This window comes from Strix uralensis, chromosome 3 (genome assembly GCF_047716275.1).
Source record: "Strix uralensis isolate ZFMK-TIS-50842 chromosome 3, bStrUra1, whole genome shotgun sequence".
NCBI classification, from domain to species: Eukaryota; Metazoa; Chordata; class Aves; order Strigiformes; family Strigidae; genus Strix; species Strix uralensis.
The window spans coordinates 83,150,281-83,175,655 of record NC_133974.1 but is presented as its reverse complement, the minus strand read 5'-3'; the positions used below and the strand labels follow the sequence as shown (position 1 = coordinate 83,175,655).

Genomic DNA, 25,375 nt, shown 5'->3' with positions numbered 1-25,375 from the left:
ATATGGGCTGATGGGCAGTGTGGCAGAGAGCATCTGTGCTGCAGATACCATGCCTGTTTTGAGTGCTAGCTGCTCTGCCCCTGGCTCCTCAGAGGCATGTGTCCAAACTGAGTTGTCATTTCTCTGCTCAACTCTCTCCTCTGCCACTCTCACCAGCCCCACCAATGTGCAGCACATTGCCCAAACATGTTCTCTTCTCCTCCAGTTCAGTCCTTGGATTTTCCTTCCTCAGTCCAGATTGCCTTTGTAAACTGGGACTCCTGTGGCAAAAACAGCATGGCAGGTTACAAATCCCAGTGAGCAGCAGAGTGATGAAATGCAGTATGCCACACGGCAGGGACAGTTCCTTCATTCAGATGTTTGGCAAAACTGGCATCTTTGTTACTTTTCTCACCAAGACATTTATTTGCCATCACCGAGATCTTACCCAAAGATCTTGCCCAGGTGACCTGCTGGGGCCACTGCTCAGTCCCTGCTCAGACTCAGCAGGGAGAACCCTGGGAAGAGCAGCCAGTCCAGAGCAGAGCTCCCACCTCTGGTGCAGCCGAAGGGGAGGAGGGGTGTGGAAGAGCTCTAAGGCAGTGAGGGGCTCCAGGACAAGCAGGCAAATTGGTGACCATCACACAAAATACAGGACATGCAGCACTTTTCAGCAGCTGTGACCCCTGATCAGCTGAAAAGGATTTGGAAAGCAAGATAAAGGGATCACGTCCCACTGTGGTTCCCCTGCAGAGGCACTGCAGATAGGAGGTTAGGGTTAATTTGTTTTCTGAATTAACTAGGAATTTGGAAGGCTTGAAGCAATTGTGCTCTGTTTTGTTTTTAAGGTTTATCTCAACACTGCTTTTTGCCTGTGAGTTTTTGGTAGGGTCTTCTCAATCAGAACTTAGCTGGAGGGGTGGGGAGAGTTTATTGTGTTAATAATGTGTGCTGCTTACTGATCCCTTTCCCCAGGTAGTGAAAACTTCCCCGAGATCGATATCTTGGGTGATGAAAATGTTCTTTAAAAAAATCCTTGGCAAATATTTTTTTTTTAATTACAAATCAAATATATAATTAAAGCAGCTATATCTTGTATTTCTCTAACACTTTTCCCTCCTAGTTCTCAAAGAACAGCCTCAAAAGCACTTCTCTGGAATCAGAGCAGGCTGGAGTCATCCTTTATACAAGGTGCCTTTTCTTTCCCAGGTTGTTGCGCTTTTTTTGCTCTCTCATACTTCCCCTTTCTTTTCTCCCCACCTCCGCTGCCACCAGCCAGCTCAGCTGCGTCACCGTGATCCTGCTCTTTGAAAAATGAAGGGGTGCATCACAGATGTTTTTTTTCCAGACCTTGGGGTTGCTCTTCTCAACAAAGAACAGGATCTTGGTGACAGCCCTGCAGAGCAGGCTGTACCCTTCCCTTGAACAAGCAGCAGTGCATCACGTCATGCTCAGAGCGCACCACCTCACTCCCTCGCCTCTCTCCGTGTCAGGCTTTTCAAGTTTCTACAAGAAAAAAAAAAAAAGAAAGCTTTTATTCTACAAGGCCAGTATCCAGTTCATATTTTTTATATCGCAGGGAAAATGATAAGCCAGGATATAACAATGACCTACTTCATGTCTTGATAAAATAATTTCCTCTCTCTTGTCATTTTTCTCAAAGAATAATATTTGACTAATGTGAGTATGTAAGATAGAGCAAGAGCTTTTCTGTGAACTGGCTGATAATGTGCCAAATTCAGCCCTGAGACAGACAACTGCCACCCTGTTGACCTATGTGGAGTTAAGCCTGTTTATCCCCCAGCTCAGAGCTCTGAAAACAATTGGGTTCAAACCTGTAAGATGTGTGTGTGTGATAGGGTTGAGGTCGAAAGCTTCGGAGACAGTGGCTGACTGTTACAGCATCCCTCCATCAATGCACCCTCAGCCCACCGCTGGCACGGCTGCCTGGGAGCTGCTCTGACTTGCTGCTGTGGTGCAAACGGGCCCCCCTCTGCAAAACAACCGGTTAGCTCATCCTCTTACACAAAAGGCTACTGTATTTGCTAGGGTACATTACAGTATAGGGCAACCATGCAGCTCTGAATCCACTCACGCCCCCCTCCCCGAGCACAGAAACAATGCAGACTGTTATAGCTATCTCACTGGGGCCTACTTAGCTCAATGCATTGGCTGTCTTTGTCTACTGAAGGTGTTTAAAAATGTGCACATGGCATTTTTCACTCGCAACATTTGCATGAAGAGCTCTCTCACATCATCTTTTGACGCCGTTCAAACAGATTGTCACCCAGTGCATGTGCCCCGCCCTCTCATCTCCCACCTACAAGAGTTTTCCTTGTGGTTGTGCATCTTTTCTCTTAATGAGCGCTCATCTCAGCATTGATATGGGCCATGGATTTGCCATTTGTCACTGCAGATAAGAGGTGACATTGCTCAGGCATCCGCATGCCCTCAGCTGGGTCATATTCCGTCCTTGTGTCAGAGATCACAGTATGTCTGCTCACCTTCACTTGGCACACTGTCCAAAACGGACAGAAATTCATACACTGTCATGACTTCAGCATGCCACGACACGCTGCCCAAGATGGCCAAAGCCGACCAGCGTACAGTATTTACCGTATTTACTGTCAGCATATTTACCATATGCTGACTTCCAGCATCACACGCCATCCACAATACTAACAAGATACATGATTTATGGGATGCTGCTGAGAGTAAAATACAGTTAAAATTTAATTATAGTATTCCTTTTATATCTTTCCTTGCATAAATGTGGTATGAACCTAGTCTGGTCTATTGACTTTTCTCCAATTTCTTGTTCCCTGAGGTGGAAAGTTCTTCTGGATTTCTAGAGATGGAAAACTACCAACTGCTGGGCTCTGGCAGGAGAAGGGTAACAAGCATCTGGGCTTGGAGATGGAGACTCCTCTTGACAGCTTTGCTCCTCAGGCACAATGGGCTTTTCTATCAAAGCTTGTGTGTGTGGGAGACAACTTTCTTGGGCACTGCTAGGAGCCTGAAGAATAAACTCTCAGAGGGAACTAGAGCTTTAAAAGCCATGCCTTTTCCCATCGTACGTGAGTTTCGTTAGCATTGCCTTGTCTTGTGTAGAGATGCAGCTATGTATAAACTCAGAACCACGGAGAATAAAAATGGGACACTGGACTGCAAATGTGGCTCTGCCCCCTGCACAAGGCAGAAGGGAGAAAATGTACCAAAGATAACAGCATCTAGTCTCCATGCTCCATACAGTTCTTCAGAAATGACTGAAGATGTTAGTCCTTGTCTTGCGTAGATCATGACTACCTTCAAAGTTTCACTGAAGCAATTTGTTTTCAATTCAGAAGAAGGGACACAAGTCTATGTGTAATTCACCCATTTTCCTCTTGGCTCAGTTGAAGGAAAAGGACCTGTAACAACTTGTGGTACTGGGATCGGTACCTGATTTTGATCAGGGGTGTGATTTGTCACCCATATCACTGCTACACCAAGCCATGCTGTTCACTGTGGAAACAGCATCCATGCTCAAGTTGTTACCACACTACAGGTAGCTCTGTGCCTCCTCAACCATTACAACAGAGCAGCCACGCAAAGGCTTCTCACCCCACTCAGTAAAACATCTGCTGAGGTGAAGCTGCCTAATACTGAATTAAATGCTGTCACTTTGCAGCTGGGTGGTTATGGAGAATGTAGGCTTTAGGGCTTTGCTATGGAGGGAGCAACCCCAGGCACAAGTGTGGCAAAGGCTGCCATGGTGGTAACCTTTCAAACAGCTGTAGCTGTTTGCAAAGCGAGCCTGCACCTACACACATAATGTTTTTCCTTTTCCTGACAAGAATAAGCCATATTAGCATTATCCTGGCACAACTGTATCCATACTCTGGGGAGTTAGCTGCAACAGTATTGTTAAAGCAATTCAGCTTTTCTAGGTAGACAGGCTATAATTACACTAAATTAAAATAGAATGCTTTTGTTCTAACCTAGGCATCCCCACGAGGACTTGCACCAAAATAACCAAAGGTATGAATTAAGCCATTTCTGTTATTTTAGTACATGCCTGAGCGCAGGCAGGCTCCCCTCTAATCCTTCTGGCTGTCGATCCTGGCAAAGCTCAGGTGCCTGGGTGATCTCCTCCTCTCAGGCTTCATCAGAGGGGGATCAATATATGAAAACACCCGATGGGGAAACGCTTCTTGGTTGTAGTCGGGTACCCTGTAATGTCCCTCTCTGGTGCTAACTCCTGTATGTGACAGCACCATCCTTGTTCATTTCGGGGAAGGTAATTCTACAGGACTGGGGAGTCCCTCAGGATGATCAGTGGCCTCTACGGGTCTTGAGCATGAGGGTCATACTGAGCCCCTGTGCTCCGCTGGCTGCTGTGCTCCGTCCCTGCCCGGCTGTGCTCCCTGCAGGGAGTGGGTGGGTGCTGCTGCCCTGGCGCAGGGCTCCAGGGAGCTGTTTCCTCCCCACGCCTCCAACTGCCTGCACAGAGCATCCAACCCGGGGTCTTCCCAGCTGCCTTCAGCCAGGAAGGACCTTAGCTCTGGCCCTGCTTTGGAGTGCCCAAAATGTTGTCTAAGAGCCACAGCGGCTGTTCCCATGGATGAGACTAAGGCACATAGAAAAGCAAGATCAGCTGTACCGAGTGCTTATTTCCATGAGGCACGAGCCTTGGCAGGGCCTTCAGTGGTCAGACCGCACAGCTCCAGGGTTTATAGAAGCAGGAAGATGAGAGCCCCACAGGCCTGACATTACCAGCTCCTCCAGTGAGCATGGGACAGGCAGTTGGGGCATGACGGGCAGCTGTAGCACATGCTGCTCTACGGAACCAGCCGCATCATGTGGGTTTCCATTTTAGTGAGGGAAATGGGGAAACAGCATGCCAGGTCACACTAGGAACTCGGTGGTGCTCAAAATGGTGACCTGAGATCCCAACTCTGCTGTAGGTTTATCAGCACTGATCTGGGTAAGTTGTGTAAGATACCTGCACTTGCTGTCTGCAGGACGAGGATGCTAACATCCACATCCCAGATTCTCCAGGTGGCACCGTTCATGTTTGTACAGTGCTGCTAAGGTCCCCAGAAGAAACGTGCTAATAATGTTCCCAATTCAGGGCAAAGCCAAACTTTTCAGCAGCCTTTCATTTTCTGTGCTCAACCGCAAAACTTTCCACGGCCAACTTATTTCAACGGTGCTAAAAATGCAGTCCCCCCTTTCCCACGGCACACGGCCCAGTTTATCCCTCCCCAGGCTGCAGGTGGGAGCTTGCGGAGCGCGGCGCTCACTCACGGCGCTCCCACGGCAAACGCGCCGAGAGCACCCGGCCGGCGAAACTGAAGTGCGCTCCCACCCCGGTAAGTCCGATCGACTTCGTGGCGGGCGAGAGGCGCAGCTCCCCGCAGGCAGTGGGGGGCGGCTCCCGTCGGAACTGCCCAGACCTGCACCGATGAGCCCCCGGGCCCACGGCCGAGCCCCCGGGGCGCCGCTGGCGCGCCCGGACCCGCCCCGGGACACCCGCTCCGGCCAGGGGCGGGGCGGGGCGGGGCGGGGGCGGGCCCGACGGGGGTGGGCGGTGCGCCCCCGCGGCGCCAGCCAATGGCGGCGCGCGGCTTGTCGGCGCGCGGCGCGGCGGGGCGAGCGGGCCAATGAGGGGCGCGCCCGCGCGGCGGCGCGCCCCCTGTCCGCGGCCGTCGGGGCGGGCGGCGCGGAGCGCTGTGGCGCCGCCTGCCGGGCCGGGCCGGGCCGGGCCGCGCGGCGCCGGCTCCTCCCCGCGCCGCGCTATGTCACGCGGAGGCGCGGGGCCGGCGGTCGGGACTCGGTAGCGCGGGGCGAGGCGAGCGCAACGCAGCTGGGATTCCGCTGCCGCCCCCTGCGCCGGGAGCTGCTGCCGCCGCCGCCTGCGCCCGGGGACAGCCAGCGGCGCCGGGGCTGGCTTCGCGGCGGTCGCGCCGCGCCTGCCGGCCCGCCGGGGCCCCGCACCGCCCGCCCGCCGCCGCGCCCCGCCGCCCCCCGGCCGGCGACCCCGGGCCGCGCGCCGCCCCCCGGCCGGCGGGGCTCTGCGTCGCCGTGCGGATGCCGCCGCAGCAGGAGGGCGAGGCGGGCTACATCGGGAAGCCGGTGCCCGGCGGCTGCGAGGTGCCGCCGGTGCCCCCGCGCAGGGTGCGCAGCGGCCGGGCGGCAGCGGCGCTGGGAGCGGCGCTGGGCGGCCGCTGCCGGGCGGCGGGGGCCGGGGCCGGGGCCGCGGCGGGGGCCGGGGCCGGAGCCGGGGCCGAGCCGCGGCGCAGCATCAAGTGCGTGCTGGTGGGGGACGGCGCTGTGGGGAAGACCAGCCTGGTGGTGAGCTACACCACCAACGGGTACCCCACCGAGTACATCCCCACCGCCTTCGACAACTTCTCCGGTAAGGGCCCGGGACGGCCGCGGGGACCGGGGCGGCGGCAGCGGATCCCGCCTGTGCCTCCCCCCGGGGCCGCGGCGGGGCTGCTGGGGGCCGGGGGTGGGGCGGCCGTCCAGCCTCGGTTATTTCGTTATTGAGTTATGTGGGGGCAGGACTCTATTCCGGCAGCACCGGGGCTCGTTAGAATCCCGTCGCAGCCGGCAGCACCGGCGGATCTCCCGTGTAACGGAGCCGGGCTGGCAGCTGGTGTCGCGCCCGGCCGCGCGGCCAAAGCCAGGCTTTAATTGTGAACTCTGCGGTCTAAAACTTCCAGCCCTCGGCCGGATAGGAAGCGCCTCGGAGGAAAGCTGGAATACTTGACTTGTCTCTCCATGGCAAAGGGGAGGTTGTGGGGTTTCTCTTTGGTTCAGCGGGGGGCTTTTTGTGTCCCGGGCGTGTTGGAGATGTACAACAGGGTAATAAACGAAACCCGTTGTAGCAGAAGGACCGGGGCCGTTGGCCGGCGCTCCCAGCTGCCAGCTGAGGGTCGGTGCAGGCACAACCTACCTCAGCTCTTGGGCTGAAATTAATCGGAAAGCCTGAAGGGCGGATGTGAGCCCAAGTGGTAGCGAGGGACTCCCAGCTCTGTTAAGCTGTTAAATCTAAATTAATTGAAGAGAAGCCTGTAAGAGCAAGACGAAGAGGGGAAAAAAATTGTTAGCAAGACGTTTTGGCTTACAGAGGGATGGTACATCTTTTTTTTTTTTTTTCTTTAATGGAAAACGTGTAAAGTTGGACTCACCACTCTTTTCCCCCTCCTCCTCCTTTCTCTCCAAAGCTGTCGTGTCTGTCGATGGCAAGCCGGTGAGACTTCAGCTCTGCGACACAGCTGGTCAGGTCAGTGAAGCCACTTACTTGATTTAAGTGACAGCGGGAGGGGAGAAGTTGTTGCGCAAAGTAGTCCTGCTAATGACTTCGTGGATTTGAAAGGATTCCCAGTGTTTGATCATCTTATTAAACTGCTATCGCTTTCACTGCCGCTTAACCCACTGCTTTGCCTGGTGTCTGTTGAAGGGTGGGGGACGTTTGCTGCCTCTGAGTAGGGGCTGGGCACAGGCTGCTGCTCTGCTGGCTCAAGCTGCTGCTCTTCTTAGCCTGACTAGAGAGGCTGGACATATTGAGGATTCAAGAGCCACCTGGTTTTCTCTTTGAGCGGTTGTTACTCTGTTTTTGCTAAATAATTGTGGGTTTAAGAATTACGGTGTTTGGGATGTACGCCTGCAAAGCTTCCACAGCTGTAGGTGTCCGGAGATAGAGACTGTGTTTTTGAAGGGGCACAAGCTTAAGGGAGAAAAAAATCTTATTGGGTGTCGACCGTGGAGACTTCGTATTTGCCCTTCCCACCCCCTTAAAAAGTGCTGCTGCCCCAAAGCCGAGGTTGCTGTAAGCTAAGTCCTGAAGAGTGGAGGGTGGCTGATGACTCGTGGCTCCTAGTTTGCCTGATACATAAGAAGAGCCCGTTTCTTACCACCTCTTATTTTTTGCAAGTCCCTGGCTTGTACCGCCCTGAGCAGCGTGCACCACTGCTTGTCAGGGGTTGAGCCTTGGATGGCCAAAAGTACTCTGCTACTTACCTCTGCTACCTGTGTTTGAAGACAGTGGGAGTTAGGTTCCTGCGCAGCTTTGTGCATCTGGGTCTATGCCTTCACCAAAACCATGCTGAAAAATCTCAGTGGCCTTAACATAGAAACCTATTTAGATGAGTTGTAACTGGGCGCCCTACTTAGGAAAGGGGTTTGAAGGGCTCTGCAGTCCTAGACAGCAGTGTAGGACTCCCATGTGCCCTACAAACCAAAGCTAAAATCCTACAAACAGCCTTCTGCGGGTAATGATAGGAAATAAACCAGCAGAACTGTCCCAAGATTTCGTGTCCTGCTGAAGAGACGGGATGGTACCGCAACAGCCTTGGCTGTGTGTGTCCATATGTGGACGTGGCAGGTGAAATTGGCATCGGGTGACAGCCTGTGGACCAGCAGCGCCTGTGGAGACGTGGCTGCAAGCTGCAGGCCCAGTCACCTCTTGCCTTTGCTGCCGTTAATGGTTAAGATGTTTGCTCTGGCTGCCAAAGTGCAGCTGGTATGGGTAGAGTCACTGACTTAAAAATGAAGGGGTTATCTAAACCGAGAGATGTTGTCCTGAGTAAAATATACCTAGCTGGATACTTTGGTAAAACTGCTGCTGTGAGATGGCCACTGAAGTCTACGGCTAAAAAAGTGCTCCAGGCAGACGGAAACTGTATTTCAGCATTACCAGCCCAAAGAGGTGTAGAGTCCCTCCCTGCAGGTCAGGTACCTACCATTGAAACTATGGGGCTCTACATGGGATATAAAGGGCACTATTTCATCTCGGTAGAAACCCTTAAGATCTGGGTTTGGCTTTCAAACCCGTTGAATCGAGCCCTTTTGAGGTTTCTCAGTGGCAAAAAGAGGCAATTACATGACAAGGTACCTTTCTGTAAACGGCCCTGTCATTCAGAGCAGCATCTCAGTAAATGCAGGATTTCTCTCTAGCCAAGCAGTGAGACTCTGGTTTCCTCTGAGGCTTAATCTGAGAATCAAGAGAGCTAATGAAGCTTGCTTTCTCGACTCGTGTTTTATAAATCGCTGTCTTTCTCGGAGATACTGCTGGAAGGAATTCATTCGAGCGGAACAAGACTTCTGAGGCTTCCAGGGGGCTTTAAACTGCATATCCTGGGCCTCCAGAGGCTTTAAAGCAAAATTTCACATCTTGAAAATTAACATGGAACTTGCAATTCAGCAGTAAGCTGCTGGTACGAGAGAGATGTTTTCAGCAGTGTGTGTTCTTTGCACTCTCAATTCAGAGCTTCTGAGAACACGGTCCATTTTAATTAAAATGTCACTGCCGCTGAGGCAAATCCTACCTGTTCAGGCTGCTAGTGTTACCCTGCTTTTATCCTGCTGTCAGCATAAAAGCAGCCTCTGGAGTTAACCCTTGCTTCTTGCTGCATTCTTCACTGAGGATCAGCATGCCTTTGTTACCATGAGGTGTTTGGCTTTCTTGTGGCTAATTCCTGAAGCTGAAAAAGGGCCTTGCTTTGCTGGAGTTTGCAGTAAAAGGGGAAGAAAAAAAAAAGAAAAAAAAAAAAGAGAAAGGCAGCGCTGGGAGGCCTGTTTGCAGTTGTTTGATGTGGCATGGGTGGGAGGGAAAGGTAAAAGCTCTTACTCTATGCTATTGGCATGTTAAGCCTGCACATTGTGAGTCATTATTGCTGCCATCAGATTTAAATCCCTGGGCACAATGGCAGGGAAATTATTCCCATATCCTGTAGGATGTTGTTAAGTAGTCACCAGTTTAAAAGCCGATTCCGGGAAAGGTACGCCTGCTGCCTCTTGCCGGTGGTACCTGGAGGTAGGGGTGTCGGCAGAGCAGTTTTGAGGTATGCGGGCGCTTCTCATCGGAGCAGCTCACTGACTCACCCCTGTAAGAAGTGGACCTGTGGAAAGTACCTTCACCCTCCCATACTTCGATTTTTGGCTTTGTTGCCCATGTGCCTTCACCTGCTTCCCACAGCATTGCTCCTTTGCTGAAACAGGGCAGAGGGCCCGTGTACAAAGAGCGAAGAAAATATTTAAGCACTCGAAACAAGCTGCGGCATTAGTCAGAAAATCTCAGTGACATGGGGAAGCCACCACCTTCGTCCCATGTGCCTGATGGCGGCAGGGTGCCTGCTGGCTAGCAGCCATGCAGGGTGAGACCTCAGGCTGGGTACGGGCGACTTGTGCTCCTAACATTGGGTGGTCTGGGTGCCGATGTCAGGGTGCCTCTCAAGAGGGCAGCGGCAGGTGATCCTCAGCTTCCCCAAAGGTCAGAGGCAGGCTAAAACTGGGAGCATATCGGGGTGTCCTCCAGGGCTGATGTGCTCTTTCCGTGGGATGCTAACATGATTTCATTCTGTGCAGGATGAATTCGACAAGCTCAGGCCTCTGTGCTACACCAACACGGACATCTTCTTGCTATGCTTCAGCGTGGTGAGCCCCTCGTCCTTCCAGAACGTGAGTGAGAAGTGGGTTCCCGAAATCCGATGCCACTGCCCCAAGGCACCCATTATCCTGGTTGGGACGCAGTCGGACCTCCGTGAGGATGTCAAAGTTCTCATCGAGCTGGACAAGTGCAAAGAAAAGCCGGTCTCGGAGGAGGCTGCGAAGCTCTGTGCCGAGGAAATAAAAGCCGCATCCTACATTGAGTGCTCTGCTTTGACTCAGAAAAACCTCAAGGAGGTCTTTGATGCGGCCATCGTGGCTGGTATTCAGTACTCAGATACCCAGCAGCAACCAAAGAAATCCAAGTGTAGGACTCCAGACAAGATGAAAAACCTCTCCAAATCCTGGTGGAAAAAATACTGCTGTTTTGTATAGGGATCACAAGGACCTGAGTGCTGCTCTGAGGACATTGAATAGAGGCTATATTAGCTGAAATCTCATTCTGTGTCGTCCCAAGTGTATAGTGTAGATCTGTATGTATGTGTATATGTTGCTACTGGATATCTCAGTTGCCCTTTTGAGGGCGGCAGAAGGATTCTTAGTTAAATAATTGCTATAAATCAGGTCTGGCATTCAGTTTTGTGACTAAAACCTCTCATTAAGGAAGAAGAGCACCGCGTGTCTGTGAGGGTAGCAGGATTTGTCCACAGGATTTGTCGTCTTGTGTTGTAAGGTGTATGCGACAGGGAGGAGCGCACACCAGAGGCCTTTGCTGCCAGGGCTTCACAGGAGGAACACGTGAGCAACAGTGGAAACATGCAGCTCTGTACGTGGACGATCAAAGGGAAAAATAACACTGTGCCTCCTAACTGACATTTGTAGCTTTAAAACCCCACTCCTGCGCTCTTCTCCATGTCTTCCCAAGCCAGTGCTCTTAGGGATCACTTTTAAAAGGGTATGCGAGAGGTGTAATCTATACACAAATGCCATGGTTGGAAAGGTCATGAATATACCTTCAGCATGCGGTGAGGGAACCTAATCCCTTACGGAGCTGACATCTTGTTTGTCACCTCCTGACTTTGTGAAAGTCCTTTCTGTCCTCCTTCCCCTGCCTTTCCCAGGAAGCTGAGTGAAAGCCCGAGAACATGACCAAGCTTTAACTCGCTACCTCGAGCAGTGGCGATTTCCTCTGTATTTTTGCAAACATGACGACAGTTCATCTATTTCAGCTGAAAGGAATGTAAATGCTGTTGTGTTAGGGGGGTTTTTTTAATTTTTTTTTTAAAGAGATATAACAAATATCTGTGCAGCACCATGTAAACCACATCTGGTTTTAGGTCTACAGCCAAGAATTTCAGGATGTCCCTCCTTACCTTTTAAGGCTGCTAAACAAATAACAAACTGGGCAGATCAAGATTTATAACAAATGACTCTAGAAACTGAGGCTGCTGCTTCATGATGCTGTTTTCAACCAAGTTAATGTTTCCCTTCTAAAGGCAACAGTTGTTTGTGGTTGACTCTTGTCCAAAGCTCATAGTCGTGAAATTGGCTGAGGCCACCCCAGAAATTTAACTTACAATTTTTTTTTTCCCAGGTCAGTCCAACAGATTAACTGAAGTGTGCCTAAAGTGTAGCTGAGTGATCAACATAGTGCGGAGTTGAGTGTGACCTATTCTCTGACTAAATCTGGTTCCTACTAAACTAAGCCTAATCCCAGCCCCAGTGAGTTCAAGAGACCAGAGGGATAATGTGAGACTCTGCAAGAATCAGTATTTTAACTTATTCTGCAGAGAACATTTAGTTTGTGCTGTCTGTCTGTCTGACTTTTTATGGCCCTGACTACTTTTTTTTTCCCCTAGATATTTCAAGATCAGATTCTCTTTTTTTTTTTTTTTTTTCCTTTGGCCATAGCCTTGAAGTGACCTTTTTCATAGTCTTAAACTAAACTGCAGTTACAGAGAGACGGAACCTTTTTTTCATCAGAAATGAATCAATGCCTGATATAAAGAACTGTGGAAGCCATTTGAGTTGATAAAGTTGACCACAGTTTACCTCCTGGCCTATTAAAGAAAATGACACTATGTAAATGGATTCTGTGCTGCATTGGCATAGGCTCCACAGGCAGTATTTTTTCCTCCTCTACAGTGAAGTGAGTGCAGAATGGGTAATGTTCCATCGCTGAAAACTTGAAAATGGGATGGAAATCTTTACCTAGGGCCTGATTCAATAAAAATGTGTTGGCTTCTGCACTGGAACAGCCTGGAAAAACAGTTTCCATGGCACAGAAGCTGGATGCATTTAACTTGGTTGCATCTGGTTGGTAATGGTTTAATGTTTACTGGTCATGAAGTTAACATCTGAGCCTTTATATTTCTTACTTGAATGCTTTGACAGGATTTCAGATATGCAGTCATACTGTCATCCTGGAGAAAAACATAAAGCCAGATTTCTCTTGAGTGCTTTGCTTCTCTGTAAAATGGTCTCAGTCGTTCAAAAGTGTGGGTTTGGGGAGGAGACAGGCTTGAATCTGAGCAGCTTCCATTTGCAAAAATAACAGAATTTCTCTTCAAGATCATACTGCTTTGTATCACGCCATACTGGAAGCAGTAGGTTATATTTTATAAGCAGCCTGTTTCATAGTCTGGAGTAGCATTACTTTTAAATGTAGCCAGCTGTGACTGTTTCTGAAAATGTGATGTATATACAACTTGTTATAGCCCTTAACTAGGTGTGTGTAAACTGAGGTCTAATAACTTTATGAATACTGCTCTACACGGGGCTACACAGGGTCTAGGTTTTAGAGATATTACTTTTAAAATCACCAGTATTTTACGAGCGCAAGTGAGGGGGAGATGTCTCTATGTAGTCTATAATCTGATGTGCCTTATAAAAAAAACCTCTCTTCTGTTTTCTAAGTGTAGGCTATATTCTGAAAGAAATATTTCATGTGAGAATGATATAAATGAGGTATTTGGAAATAAATTTTGACCTGTGTATGTGTCTGCCTCTGCTGCCCGCTCGGGGAGGCTGGAGGGCAGTCCCTGGCCATGCACCGTACTGACACCTGGCAGATTGGAGATGGCCACGCTGCCAGCCTGGGACTGTGCTCCCGGTGCCCTGGCAAAAGGCCTCTGGTTAAAAAATACAGACTTTTCTCCATGCTGCCCCATCCCCAGGGGGCTGGGAAGGGTGCGATGGCAGGCTTTCTGCCTCCCCAGCAGCATGGCAGCCTCTTGCTGTGGCCCTGCAACGTGGGGGCAGGCTTGTTGTGCCTGGCCCCCAAAAGTGGGGTGAGCGGCAGCAGGAGCACAGCCTGCCCAGGGACAGCTGGGAGGACACCGAGACCAGTGATGTGGTGTTTCACATGCTGCACGTTGTGCCACGCATGCCCCAGGGGAGCCAGAGGGTGTTTTTGGAAGAGCAGAACCAGTTCCTTCTTGGCACTAAGGGTCTTGTCATCCCGTCCCTTGTGCTAGGGCCAAGGCCCACGAGGCTTGCGGCTGTTTGTGCCTTGGCCCCTGGGTGGCCATGGCACAGGGGCCTTCTGCGTGACGGCTGCCCTGGGGCTGTGTTAGCTGAGTGGGGAGTGGCATTTAGACCCCTGGGCATCCCTGTGGAGCCAGTAGTCCTACAAAACTTCCAGAGAAGGAGCTTCACTGTGGACCAAGGTTTGTAAACTGTCACCATTGCGTTTGTTTTTCTGGGTGCTGAGGGGCGCAGGCACACGGGTGGCATACTGGGATGCCCTCCCATGCTGCCCGCCTCCTGGGTCATAAGGCCAATGTATTTGCAAGCATTGAAACACATGCAACCTGCATGAAGTAGAGGGAGATTGATGTGCTGTTACTTTTTCCTGTGGCCAGTTCCTCACTGAAACAAAGTCGACTTCTTTTCTGCTTTGTTAACGGACATGCCGGGAGCTGCTGGGAAGCTTGTCCACCTGGTTGTGCCCACAGGCCAGTGACCCTGCCCAAGTGCCTGACCCACCAGTGGGCTCCTTTCTGGTGAGTACCTGGTGTTGAATCACCACTGCTGTTGCTGGTGCCTCTGAATAATCACTTCCACTGGGTTTGTGCGCTGGGCAGTGTGAAGCTGGGGTGTGCTGGCTGGAGGCAGGAAAAGGGGCTGTGCTAGCTGAGAGCCCAGAACCCACCATTGCCAAATCCCAGCACAAAAATCCCTCTGCTACCTGTGGGGCATTGCTTTTCTGCTGAGGTGGGCTGCTGTCCTACGCATCCCAACATCTGGACAGGGCTAAGGCAGTTCAGGTCATCCTTTGTGCTAGGGTAACTTTGTGCATGTGTGTGCTGCTGTGATCAAAAGGCTCCTTCAGCTGCCCTGCCTCAGATACTGGATGGACTGGCAGCTGTGGCTGATAAGAGCATACTGAAGTAAGCCCACTGTACATAAGGTTTTCCAGGAATGCTGAAATTGCTGCCGCTTTGTGATGGATGGAAGTTCCCAAGAGAGGATTTTGTTTTCTTTCATATCAAATTTCAGTGCTCTAGGAAAAATTGATTTCTTTCTTTCTCATGGAAAAAAATGTCACCTTTATCATTTTTCCCCATGTATTTTGTGCATTGGACGTACCTGTAGGGTATGATTGAGGGTTGACTAGAACTGAGACAATGACAAATGTGGCATTTTTGGGAGAGGGTGTCTCTAAGGAAACTTCACCACAGTCTTAGTTTGCTTTGTATTTTCTTCCTAGACATCAGCTACCTGACCACAGAGAGAGACACAGTGCTGCAGGAGATGGCCTTTTTGTATGACTGCATTCAGCTGACCTAATACTGCCATATGTATTATGCTTAAATACTGAACCTCACTGCAGCATGTGAGTGCTCTTACAATTGAGCAAGCTTTCTGAGCTCTAGCAGGTAATCGATGTGCTCAGAGATTTGTACAGAAAAGACCTCTGTCAACTTCTGCCTTTAGTGTTCACAGAATCATCTAGGTTGGAAAGGACCTTGAAGATCTTCTAGTCCAACCATTAACCTAACATTGACAGTTCTCAACTACACCATATCCCTAAGCGCTATGTCGACCCAACTCTTAAACACCTCCAGGGATGGGGACTCCACCACCTCCCTGGGCAGCCCATTCCAACACCTAACAACCCATTCTGTAAAGAAATGCTTCCTAATATCCAGTCTAATACTTCCTAATACTTCCTAATATCCAGTGTTGCCCTGGCATGCGGCAAGGTGACAAGAGGGAAAAACTACTTGAGAAAGAGCGAGACATTATAAACCTCAGAAGAACTGGCAAAGGGACTCCTGGGCAATGGGGAGTGATAGAAACTACTTTTACCTACTTTAGGCATAAGCAGATTAAAAGCCCAATTAGAGAAATGCATGGGGAAACGAACAGCCCCAAGGATGGCTGTTATGTTCAAAAATACAGCTTTTTCTTTAGGAAGTCTCAAAGCTGGAGTTAGCTGGAAGCTGGGAGGAAATATCACTGCACACTATAGGGAAAAATTACTCTTCATTTGCTCAGTTCTTATACTCTCTCCCCAAGCATCTGTGCTGGCTAGGGACAGGATGTGGGATGAGGTGGACTTTTGGCATCAACCAGCACGGCTGTCCTAATGTATTTAATGTTTTTGAAAGAGCAGGATGGGTTTCAGGCCAACTGCAGGGCCCCAAGATCTAACAGGACCTTCTGAAGCTTTAACTTCCCCCATTGCTGGCAGCCAGAGGGAAGATGTAATGTGATGAGGGTTGTTCATTACCTGTTTAGTGCACTCCTCTGTGGTATAACCTGGGGAACAAGCAGTTGTGTAATTCAATTAATTTTACCATCTGAGGCAGAGTATTCTTCAGTGTTACGGATTTATTTCCCCACACTGTTTTAGCAGGATGGATAAATCAGTGATGTGTATGAAAAAAAGGCATAAAGCCCCAGCTTGGACCAGCTTTTTTAATTCAGCCCCAGTTTTCTTTTAATTCAGCAAGGGAAATGTGTCTAGAGGAGGAAGCGTGAGGAGCAGCCCTGCTGGTGTGCAGGGGACTGTGCCAACCTCCTGAGCTGCTCCTCTGGCTCTTCAGTGCAGAGCAAGGAGACCTGCAGCAGATGCCGATTCAGATGGTAGTGGTGGGTGCAAGAGTGTCCCCAGGCATCTGTTGTTCTTTAGGTCTGTGCATTTAGGTTAGATCCTGATCTTATTTGGAGGCAAAAGAGGAATCATTTCACCAAGGTCAGCAGAGTTGCAGACCTGTAAAGCTTTATGTAGCCTGAAAAAGACTTAAGCAGGGTTCCCTGTTAAGCTTCTGGAGTTGCTGGTGTGCTTGTAATGACATTGCCTCCATATGGCTCTTTCCCCCTAACTTCACTGGAAGTGGTGAATACTGATCCTCTACTGCTGCTCAGAGTTTTGCTGCTCTTGGTGGTGCCCTGGGTCCAGCTCACCTACTTAAGTAGGTCTCTGTAACTTTTAGCCTGCCATTTCTGTGCATAAGCACTAATTACCCAAACGAGCTAGTTTCAGTGTCTGCCTCACAGAGTCGCGCAGGGAGTTCCTTTGGTTGGTGTTGTAAGAGGATGGGCTTAATCACTGGGTTTGTGCAATCCCAACCCAACATCCCTTGCAAATTATTTTACTCACCCATTCTAAAAAGCATGTTGTCATCACCAATCTTCCCATGTACCGATCTGATTTTCCTGACTCCTAGTCCACAGTTTATTCAGTTAACTCCAAACATGTTTTTAAAATCCTTCTCTCTGGGATGGTAATTTTAGCAGTGGTGGCCTAATGGGGTTAGTATGGATGGGATAAATATGACATGGGATAAAGCAGAGTCCTTGTCCAGACAGCTTTTCCTATCATGGTGGGATATCCCTGGCCTTGTGTGTGACATGGACCCTCTGTGGCCACCTCACCTGTGTCTCTCATGCCAGCCCATGTGATGGTGCTACTTGTTAAAGATGGCAGAAAACAAGTTCCAGGCAGAAATGTGACTTTAATGTTTCACATTTCCCTTTTCAAGTTGCTGATGGAGTGAGAACTGCATGCGTGGAGTCCTGTCTTTTGTCCTGGCAGGCACTTGGTCTTCCATGGTTCAGCGGGGGTAATAACACCATGAAACAGCTGCCCCACTTTCCTCTGCCTCACTACACCTTGTAGTCTTTTGGCAGAGGAACGCTGAACAAGATTTATCTGAGGGCAGTGCTCAAACAATAGCACCCCCCCCCAGTAATCCTCTCTATCCATGCCACCTCTCCCCCCATGTTCCTCTCTCTACAGGCAATTTTCTCATTTATTTTTAATTCAAAACGGCGTGTTGCCTGAAGCCTGGTGCTCAGCATTTTTCCGCTCCCTATATCCCATTCTTCCATCTTCTGAGCTCTGTCATGGCCTTTCCACATTTTAATTACAAGCTCAGCAGGTTTCAGGCTTCCCTGTTTCTCAGAGCTGAGCAAACCCACTCGTTTTCCTTTCCCCTTATTTTTGTAATCTGCCACAACCCACCTGGATGAATCTGAGGAGAAGATGGGCAGCATATTGCAGAGCAAAGACTGAAGATTGGGTGGCGATAGCAAGGGGGGTAAAGTCTCTCCTGCTGCGCGTTGTTGCGGTGGTGATAAGGCGGCGCTGATCGCCTGCGTGCGGGGCAGCTGTTGACATCTCAGGGCGAGGGCGCCTGTATCTGCTGGGCTACAGGCAGAGCCCTGGCCATTTTCAAAGGGCTTTGAAGTACCCTCTGACAATCTCCTCTGGGAGATAAGAGATTACAGGGAGAGGAAGGCGTTCCTGGAAACAGTTTCAGCAGCACGTATGTTTATCTAGGCTGGGTAACCCAGAAGGAGGCCAAAACCTGGGCCACTGATACCCGAGAAGATATGCAGGATTCAAGCAGAAAATGCAAAGTAATGTGAAACCTCGGGTTTTTAAAGTTTAACTCAATCATTTTTCTAGCATCTGACTGAGGCCTGCCGTTGTACAAGGCAGACATTGGTGGGTATATCCCTGCCTGGTTGTTACTCCTGACTTTGCCGTCTCCCTCGCTGATGCCTGCCCAGGGCAGCCAGCCCCAGAGGTCCCACACCCTCTGCATAAAGCAGTATTTGTTTTCCTTTGTTTTAAACTGAGCTCCCATTGGTTCTGTCACATGCCCCCTAGCTCCAGCATTGTAGGAGGTGGTGCAGAGCAGTTTACAGGTAAATAGGTGGTCAGGTGACAAGGTAAATGACAGCGTGACTTGATCTACTGCCTTCTCTGTTTTGTAAACCACCACGGTATTTGCTGTTTTCCTTCCCAGCTGAAGAATCCTGGCCTTTTTTAGTGTCCCCTCATAGGACAGTTGCTCCATCCCCTTGATCATTTCAGTTGCCGTCCCTCCGGGTCTCCCCTAGCCACACCATCCCACTCCCAAGGGGCAGAGAACAGAGCCACAGGCAAAGCCTATGCCCCATGTTTTGTTCTTCAGCACTCTTCCTGGTAATGCCCAGCATTTTACTGGTCATGTTTCAACAAGCTTTAGTGTTAAATCTTGACAAAAACTTTCTGGAAATCCAGCCATATCATGTCCCTGGGACCCCTGTAACTCCCAAGCTTGCCTTCACCCCTTACAACTACAGCGGCTTTCCAGAAGGATTTCCCTTCAGAGAAGGAAGACTGGGACTTTCCCAACAAGCCATATTGTTACTCTTTATTGTAGCATCTACCCTCCACATGGACATATGGGAAGGAGTCTTTGTTGTGAGAGCGGTACAGCACTGGGAAGGAGAAACTGCTCAGGAGTTCCTCTGATCCAAATTCTTCTGTGGATCTGTGATCTTACCAAGCATGAAAGTCAAGCAACCGTTTTCTGCATCATCCCCTCCATCTGGAGGACATGAACAGTGAAAATTTCCTATTGTACCAGAGTACTATAAGGCTCCAGTATGCTAGGCCAAGATTTTCAGGTGTGACACAAGTTTTTAGTCACTTTGGTGGGTAGTTCACCAGGGATTATTCAACGGGTTTGCTGATCACTGACCAGGTGAAAAGCAAGTCCCTTTATCATTATTCCAGGTCTGATTGCACAAATCCCCAGTTGCATTTTGCCCTTAGGAGGGCACAAATGCTTGAGGTGCCTGAGGAGGGAGGCAGAGCAGCAGCACAAAATAATATTCTCCTGCCAAAGTGCTTTGAGAAAGGGGTCTCCATGTCCTTCCTTAAAGTATAACTTAAAACTCATTTTGACTCACTGGACAAATATTTTGTGTGGAATGTGTCATTTGCCCAGTGAGAATGGAAACTCAGTCAATTTTATCAAAATGACATTGAAAATGTTCCCATAATAAATTTGGTTGTGAAAGGCACTTGTGCAGATGTAATGTTTGTAGTAGGTTACAGAGAGCAGATTGGGCCTAGTAATTTTAAAATATTCCTAATTATCTGGGAGACTGATCCCAAGCTTTCAGCAATATACATCTGCTGTTGCTTGACTTCAGGAACGGGGACACTGGATATACTGTTACTCCAGTATGATATTATTATAACTGCTACCTTTAGCAGGAAAATGCAACAGAAGCAAGCAGGTTGGAGTCTAACCTAATTTTTAAAGAGGTGAATCTCCCCCATGTCACACTGGGAGCTATCAGGATGCAAAGTGCAGCCTGTAGAGATGATCAGGCATTTTACCCCGTGAATGCAGAGAAGCAACTGTTACACTCAATGCTTTTGGGAACATCACCATCAAAAAAATGATGAGAAACAGACAGGAGGCACTTGGCAAGCCTGATGACAGAAGGATGCCTTGATAAGCACTGTTATTGTTTGGGATCCAGTCCAGATTTTTGGAGTTCTTCATCTGAAGGGTCAGTTAAAGCAGTCACTAAACCCCTTTAAAGTGCCACAGATCGGTCCTAATTGGGACCAGGTTGTTTTGACTGGAGGCTGCATTTGCTGGTAAAGCTTTCTGGTGTGAACCAGGGCTGGCTGACCAGGAAGCAGCCCCAGATCCTCATCCATCTGCGACAGTTCAAAGTGATTTGACGTGTCACAGCAGCTTTCTTATGTGTTCTTTGCGTCACTTTACTGTACAGCTGAGAGTCTTAACATTTACGAGGCTTGAAATTTTGACCTATGCTTTGGACACAGAAGACTATGGAGGAGAGAGGGGCATAGGGAGAGAAATGGAAGTGGCAGCAGGCAGGGTCAGGGTTGCAACCAAGCAGTGCCCTGGGGCTGCTGGGGCTCTTTGCAGTCCTGACAGTTGTCATTTCTGTAATACACGGGATAAAAAAGTGTTTGGGACTGAAGAGTGCTAGATCCTAGGGTCCCGGTTTAATGCAAGTGTATTGACTTCAAGGGGTGTTTCCACAGTGAGGACAGCAGTTGCTGTGCAGGTTCCCGGTCGTTTTCCCCTGACAACTTTGAATTTCTCACCCAGGCACTTCTGTTTCTGATTAATTAGCAATCAAGGTGGCAGAAAGATAACACAATCTGGTGTTTACAAATAGCTTTCTCTCAGTGGGTGGACCAGAATAGAGGTTCTCAGGACACATGGCCTGTAAAATCCCCTTGATGGAAGGGCTTGGGGTTGCTTTTTTTCCCCCCTTCTCCTTTTCTCATCTAGGTTGGTGGTGTTACTCCCAAGAACAGTGTCACTCCCAAGAGCCATGTCACCAACTGATAATTTCCCCAGGTGCTGCAATCAGGCTGGGACTTCTGCTTCAAAGGCTATTTCATTGGCTCACCTAGGTCCCCTCAGCCAACACACTTGCCTTTCAAAAGCAACACTTGAGTGGGAAAATGTGTAATAAATGAAATAACAGTGTTGATGGTGCTCATTTGGAAAAGGAGATAATCTCCTTTGTTTGCACTACCACATGTTAATGGGTGAAGCATCTGCGATGTTTTCTCAATAAAGCTGGCTCTGGATTTGTCTCCATTGCCTAGAAAATCCCCTTTAATCTTGTGAAACACTATCACTGTAATAAGAAGTGTATCATGACTGGCATCATTTTGCTTATTCTCCTTGATTGTCTTGATCCAGTGTGGTGCCAATTTACAAATATTTAGCTAGATTAAAGCATTATGCTTGTGTGAGGGGGAGAAGAATCATGTAACCTAACCGGAAGAGAAAGAGAAGAGATAGGATTTATTGTATAAATGTGCTTCCAAACACCTTTACACAACACTTAAGTCTTTTGGTTTTATTTCTCCTCCAATAAGCATTGCACACAGGCAATTCAAGCCTTTTCCCTCACCTTTTATAGCTGCTGATAAAAATTAGATATTTTCTCCTTTTGGGCTGCATGTTGCCACATTAGTTAAATAAAAACTTATTTATCCGTGATCCGTTTGTCTGTCCTTGAAGGTGGGATTGCTCTGGCTGGGTAGCTTAGGAAGGCCTTAGCTTTGTGTGCTTTTCTAAGCAGGCAGATGGGGCTGCTTATTTGAAGAGCCGGAGAGTTTAGGTGGAACGAAGAGGGAGAGAGTTAGGATTTTCCCTTTGCGGTCTGGTTCTTTGGCCTGCAGACTCAGGTCCCAAATCTGCTCCTGGTTACACTGTGTAACTCTAAAGTAACTTGATTTACAACAGCCTACTTTGGATTTAACTCTGCGTAATTGATGACAGAGTCTGGTCCTTATTATTCATTCTGCACCTAGCCAGTTTAAAGGGTCAGGGAAAATATCTGAGGAACTGAACTGCCTTTGATCTTTGGTTTAATATTTCTGCTACATTTTATGTACACGAAGAGCTATCATGGCCTTTTGCTAAGAATTGTTCAGTAAGGAGAGGCACAGAGAGTGGTCCTCGTGACAGTGAGGAAGCTTCTGGGACGTGTGAAGCGTAAAGTAGAAATGGGTGAAGGAAGAAGATGGATTTCTCCCTCTGTTTTTCTCACTAATAAGGCTATATGCAGGTAGAGTAAATGAAAACAGTTAGTAAATACAGAGCCTCTTGATTAGACCTCTTCATTTGAAGTTGCTGGTTTGCAGTGTCACAGAGAATGGCATTGCAAACACCAACACTGTCACTGTTATACATAGTGGAGTAGTTGCACCCAAGAATTCACATTTGCCAGCATATACCCTACACCTGCGCTACCTAGTCATTATTCTAAGTATAGCAGTAAAAAAAAGATAAGACATCTCAGTTCACTGTTTGCACATGCTGGCTTTTTTGACATTGGTGCTAATATTTAATTTCACCACTGTACCAGAATGTAACAGGAAGTGTCAAGAGAGTTTCAGAGAGGTGAGACGTATATCTGTAACATCTGTTCCGGATACTCGCCAGGGCCCAGTTAATAAGTTGTATTTGACGCTATCTGAGCATAACTTGCTTTTCTTCTTTGCTTTTCAAATCACCTGTAGTAAAACAACAGGATGGAGACTTGAGAGGTGCTTTTCAACACCACTCATTATGAGAAGCAATGCAGCGTGGCTTCCCTGGCTCGTCAACAGCTCAGGTTTTCCTTTGGAGACCCATCCTCTCCAAATCAAGTTATCAGCCATGCAGAGCAACCAGTAGTCAGAGGGTCAGGATTAGCCAGCAGGGACCATTTTAGCTGGCTTCCAGACATGCCAGCAGGTCTCCAGGCCAGCCAGACTGTGGTGACTGCTATGTGTTTTGGGGGATCAAAGAGGAATGAAGACCTCTGTTAGAGCTGTCATAGTTTGTTAAGTCAAATACAGATTGTGCAAATTAATTTCTAATGGTCCAGGGGCCCAGCCCTTGACCAGCAAGGTGGGAGCAAACACGAGGTGAGAAGAAAGACAGCACATAAGCTCACAGAGTCTGCTATCAGGAGACAAAGCCTTAGGCAGCAGAAGGGATGGGGTTGGGCTTCAGAAATGTTTTACTTTTAAATCCCTACCCCTGATTAGAGAAAAATCATTTCCATTCTATGCTGAGACATCTGTGGGGGACCTGCCTGCAAAATGGTAGTGTCTAAAGAAAAATATCACATGAACATACATTCTCAACAAATTCCTTGTATTGAGCTACTTACTGATCAGAAAAGGAGGCTGTCCTTATAGGCTGTTCCAGACTTTCAGCTGAATACATACAGGGAGTGAAGAGCACTTCAGATCTGTATTGACATTTTTATCCAGCGGCATATAAAGCCCTATAAAAATTCAGTGTATTTTCTGTCTGTATCCAAATTTTGTCTGCTTTTTGCATATTACTTCCATGACCTGTTGATGTTCAAGCTGACGCTGTGGAAAATTGGCTGTTTTCACTTCACACAGGGAATTAATTACACTTTTGCCATTCTGACTTGCAGAACTCATGCCAGATAATTTTCACATAAGATTAGGGGACTGAGCAAACCTATGAAAAGCCAAACAGCCTCAGCCCCACACCCCCCGCCATATTGAGGGACAGGCAATAAGAAGCCAATTAATGTCCCCAAGAAGGTTTATACACTTTGGCTTGCATCCAAGTGCAAACATGATAATGACTGGAAAAAACACATTTGACCACAGCCTGTGCCAACTTTTTAGCTTGAAGTCCATTAATTATTCCATGTGTCACAGGATGATAGGATGTCCCCATGGACAGGCCCATTGGTCTCTGCTCGCAGAGCTCTGGGTGAGCAGCAGCAGCCCTGCCAGCTGAGCGAGATGCCTGCAGCCCTGCTCGCTCATGTGTCCTGCAAGAAGACCCCCATCCTGCTGAGTTCAGGAGAGGCTGTGGAAATTTAGCTGTCAGCGGGATAGGCCCAGCCTAAATTGCCTGGATCCCTGGGTTATGGCTACACAGGGGATGCAGATAAGTACCCAAGCACCCAGTCCCTGCAGCACTGTGTGATCCAGGACCCCTCTGGGGCGTGCTGCAGCACACACCCTGCCCAGGCAGCCCAGGAGAAGCATTGCCTCACCTGGAAATACCTGAAATACCTGTAGGCCACACGTGCTCCCTCACTGCTTACTGAGCACCCCCAATGACCTTCCCTCCCTGTGTTCCAGCTTTTCGTCTCTGCCTCCTCACTTCTGCTCTTGCCTAACCTTGGCAGGGCAGGGGCTTAGCCCTGTCCTCCCCTTCCAGGGGAAGAAGGTCCTCTCCTGGACCATGCAAGGGTTTCGGTTTGGATTGAAACTTTGCCTTGCAGGGCAATTCCTACAGTTTTGGAGTGTATTTTCCTTTCCCAGAATCTGCTCTCCAGTACAGGTGTAGTGCAGATATTTCCTCTTGTAATTTAGTCCCTAAGCTTCAGAAAAAACTCAGCTTTTTAAAGGGTGAGGCTTTTAAAACCCTCACTGAAGCAATGTGTCCAAGCTGATCTGCATTTTGATTTTACTGTCTCATCAGGGTCAAATCCTGCTTCCAATGGACCATAACACCAGATTTGGTATATACCTACATGCCTAGAGAATGTAACCCAGGCCTTCTCCCTCACCAAATGTGACAAGTCAAGTGTCAAAATCCTCTTTCCTTCAGGGTGAAATGTTCTCTCTCCATCCTTGGGCAGCAGGCCTGTTCTCAGAGATGGGAGGTTAAATCAAAGATTAATCTGGAGTGTAATCTTTCAGTGCTGTCCAGCAGAAAGACCAGTCATATGAGCAACATGTGAATTTTCCCTTTCAGTGACAGGCAGCACTGCAGCCCCAGCAGCCCCTGCCCTAACTCATCGCTTTGAGACCATGCGTACGGTTGATGATAACATGGTCTTTGGGAGGGAGGCAGGAGCCAGGGGAAACCATATGTCCAAGCAGCCTTGCAGAGGGAGCCCTGCCCTTTTCCAGGGTTCCCAGGCAGGCAGGAGCTTGCCACAGCCCTGCCCCAAGGACGAGGTCTTCCCACGGTGTGGCCATCAGAGGGTGACTCAGAGCAGAGGGTGACGTGCAGGCAGGGAGGGCTCTGGGACACCCAGGCTCCCTGGCCCCATCCAGCTCTGAGCTGTGCAGCTGAAGAGAGCTGATACTCCCAAGCACACCCAACTGCTTGCTGGGAAAGGGATGCTGTGCATCTGGTGACAGCCCTTGGTGTGAAGCATCTAAACTTCACTCTCACCCTTTGGTAGGAAAGCAATTGCTTGGCATGTCTGTGCAGCACAAGGTACTCAGGAAACG

At 49.0% G+C, this 25,375-nt stretch overlaps 1 protein-coding gene across 1 annotated transcript; it reads left to right on the top strand.

Annotated features, from left to right (window-relative positions):
• The first annotated feature begins 6,051 nt into the window (after nucleotides 1-6,051).
• RHOU (ras homolog family member U) lies at nucleotides 6,052-13,352 on the top strand. Its single transcript, XM_074863123.1, has 3 exons — nucleotides 6,052-6,379; nucleotides 7,194-7,252; nucleotides 10,336-13,352. Exons 1-3 carry the CDS (start codon nucleotides 6,052-6,054, stop codon nucleotides 10,789-10,791), a joined length of 843 nt encoding a protein of 280 aa, XP_074719224.1. The 3' UTR covers nucleotides 10,792-13,352.
• Nucleotides 13,353-25,375: the final 12,023 nt, after the last annotated feature.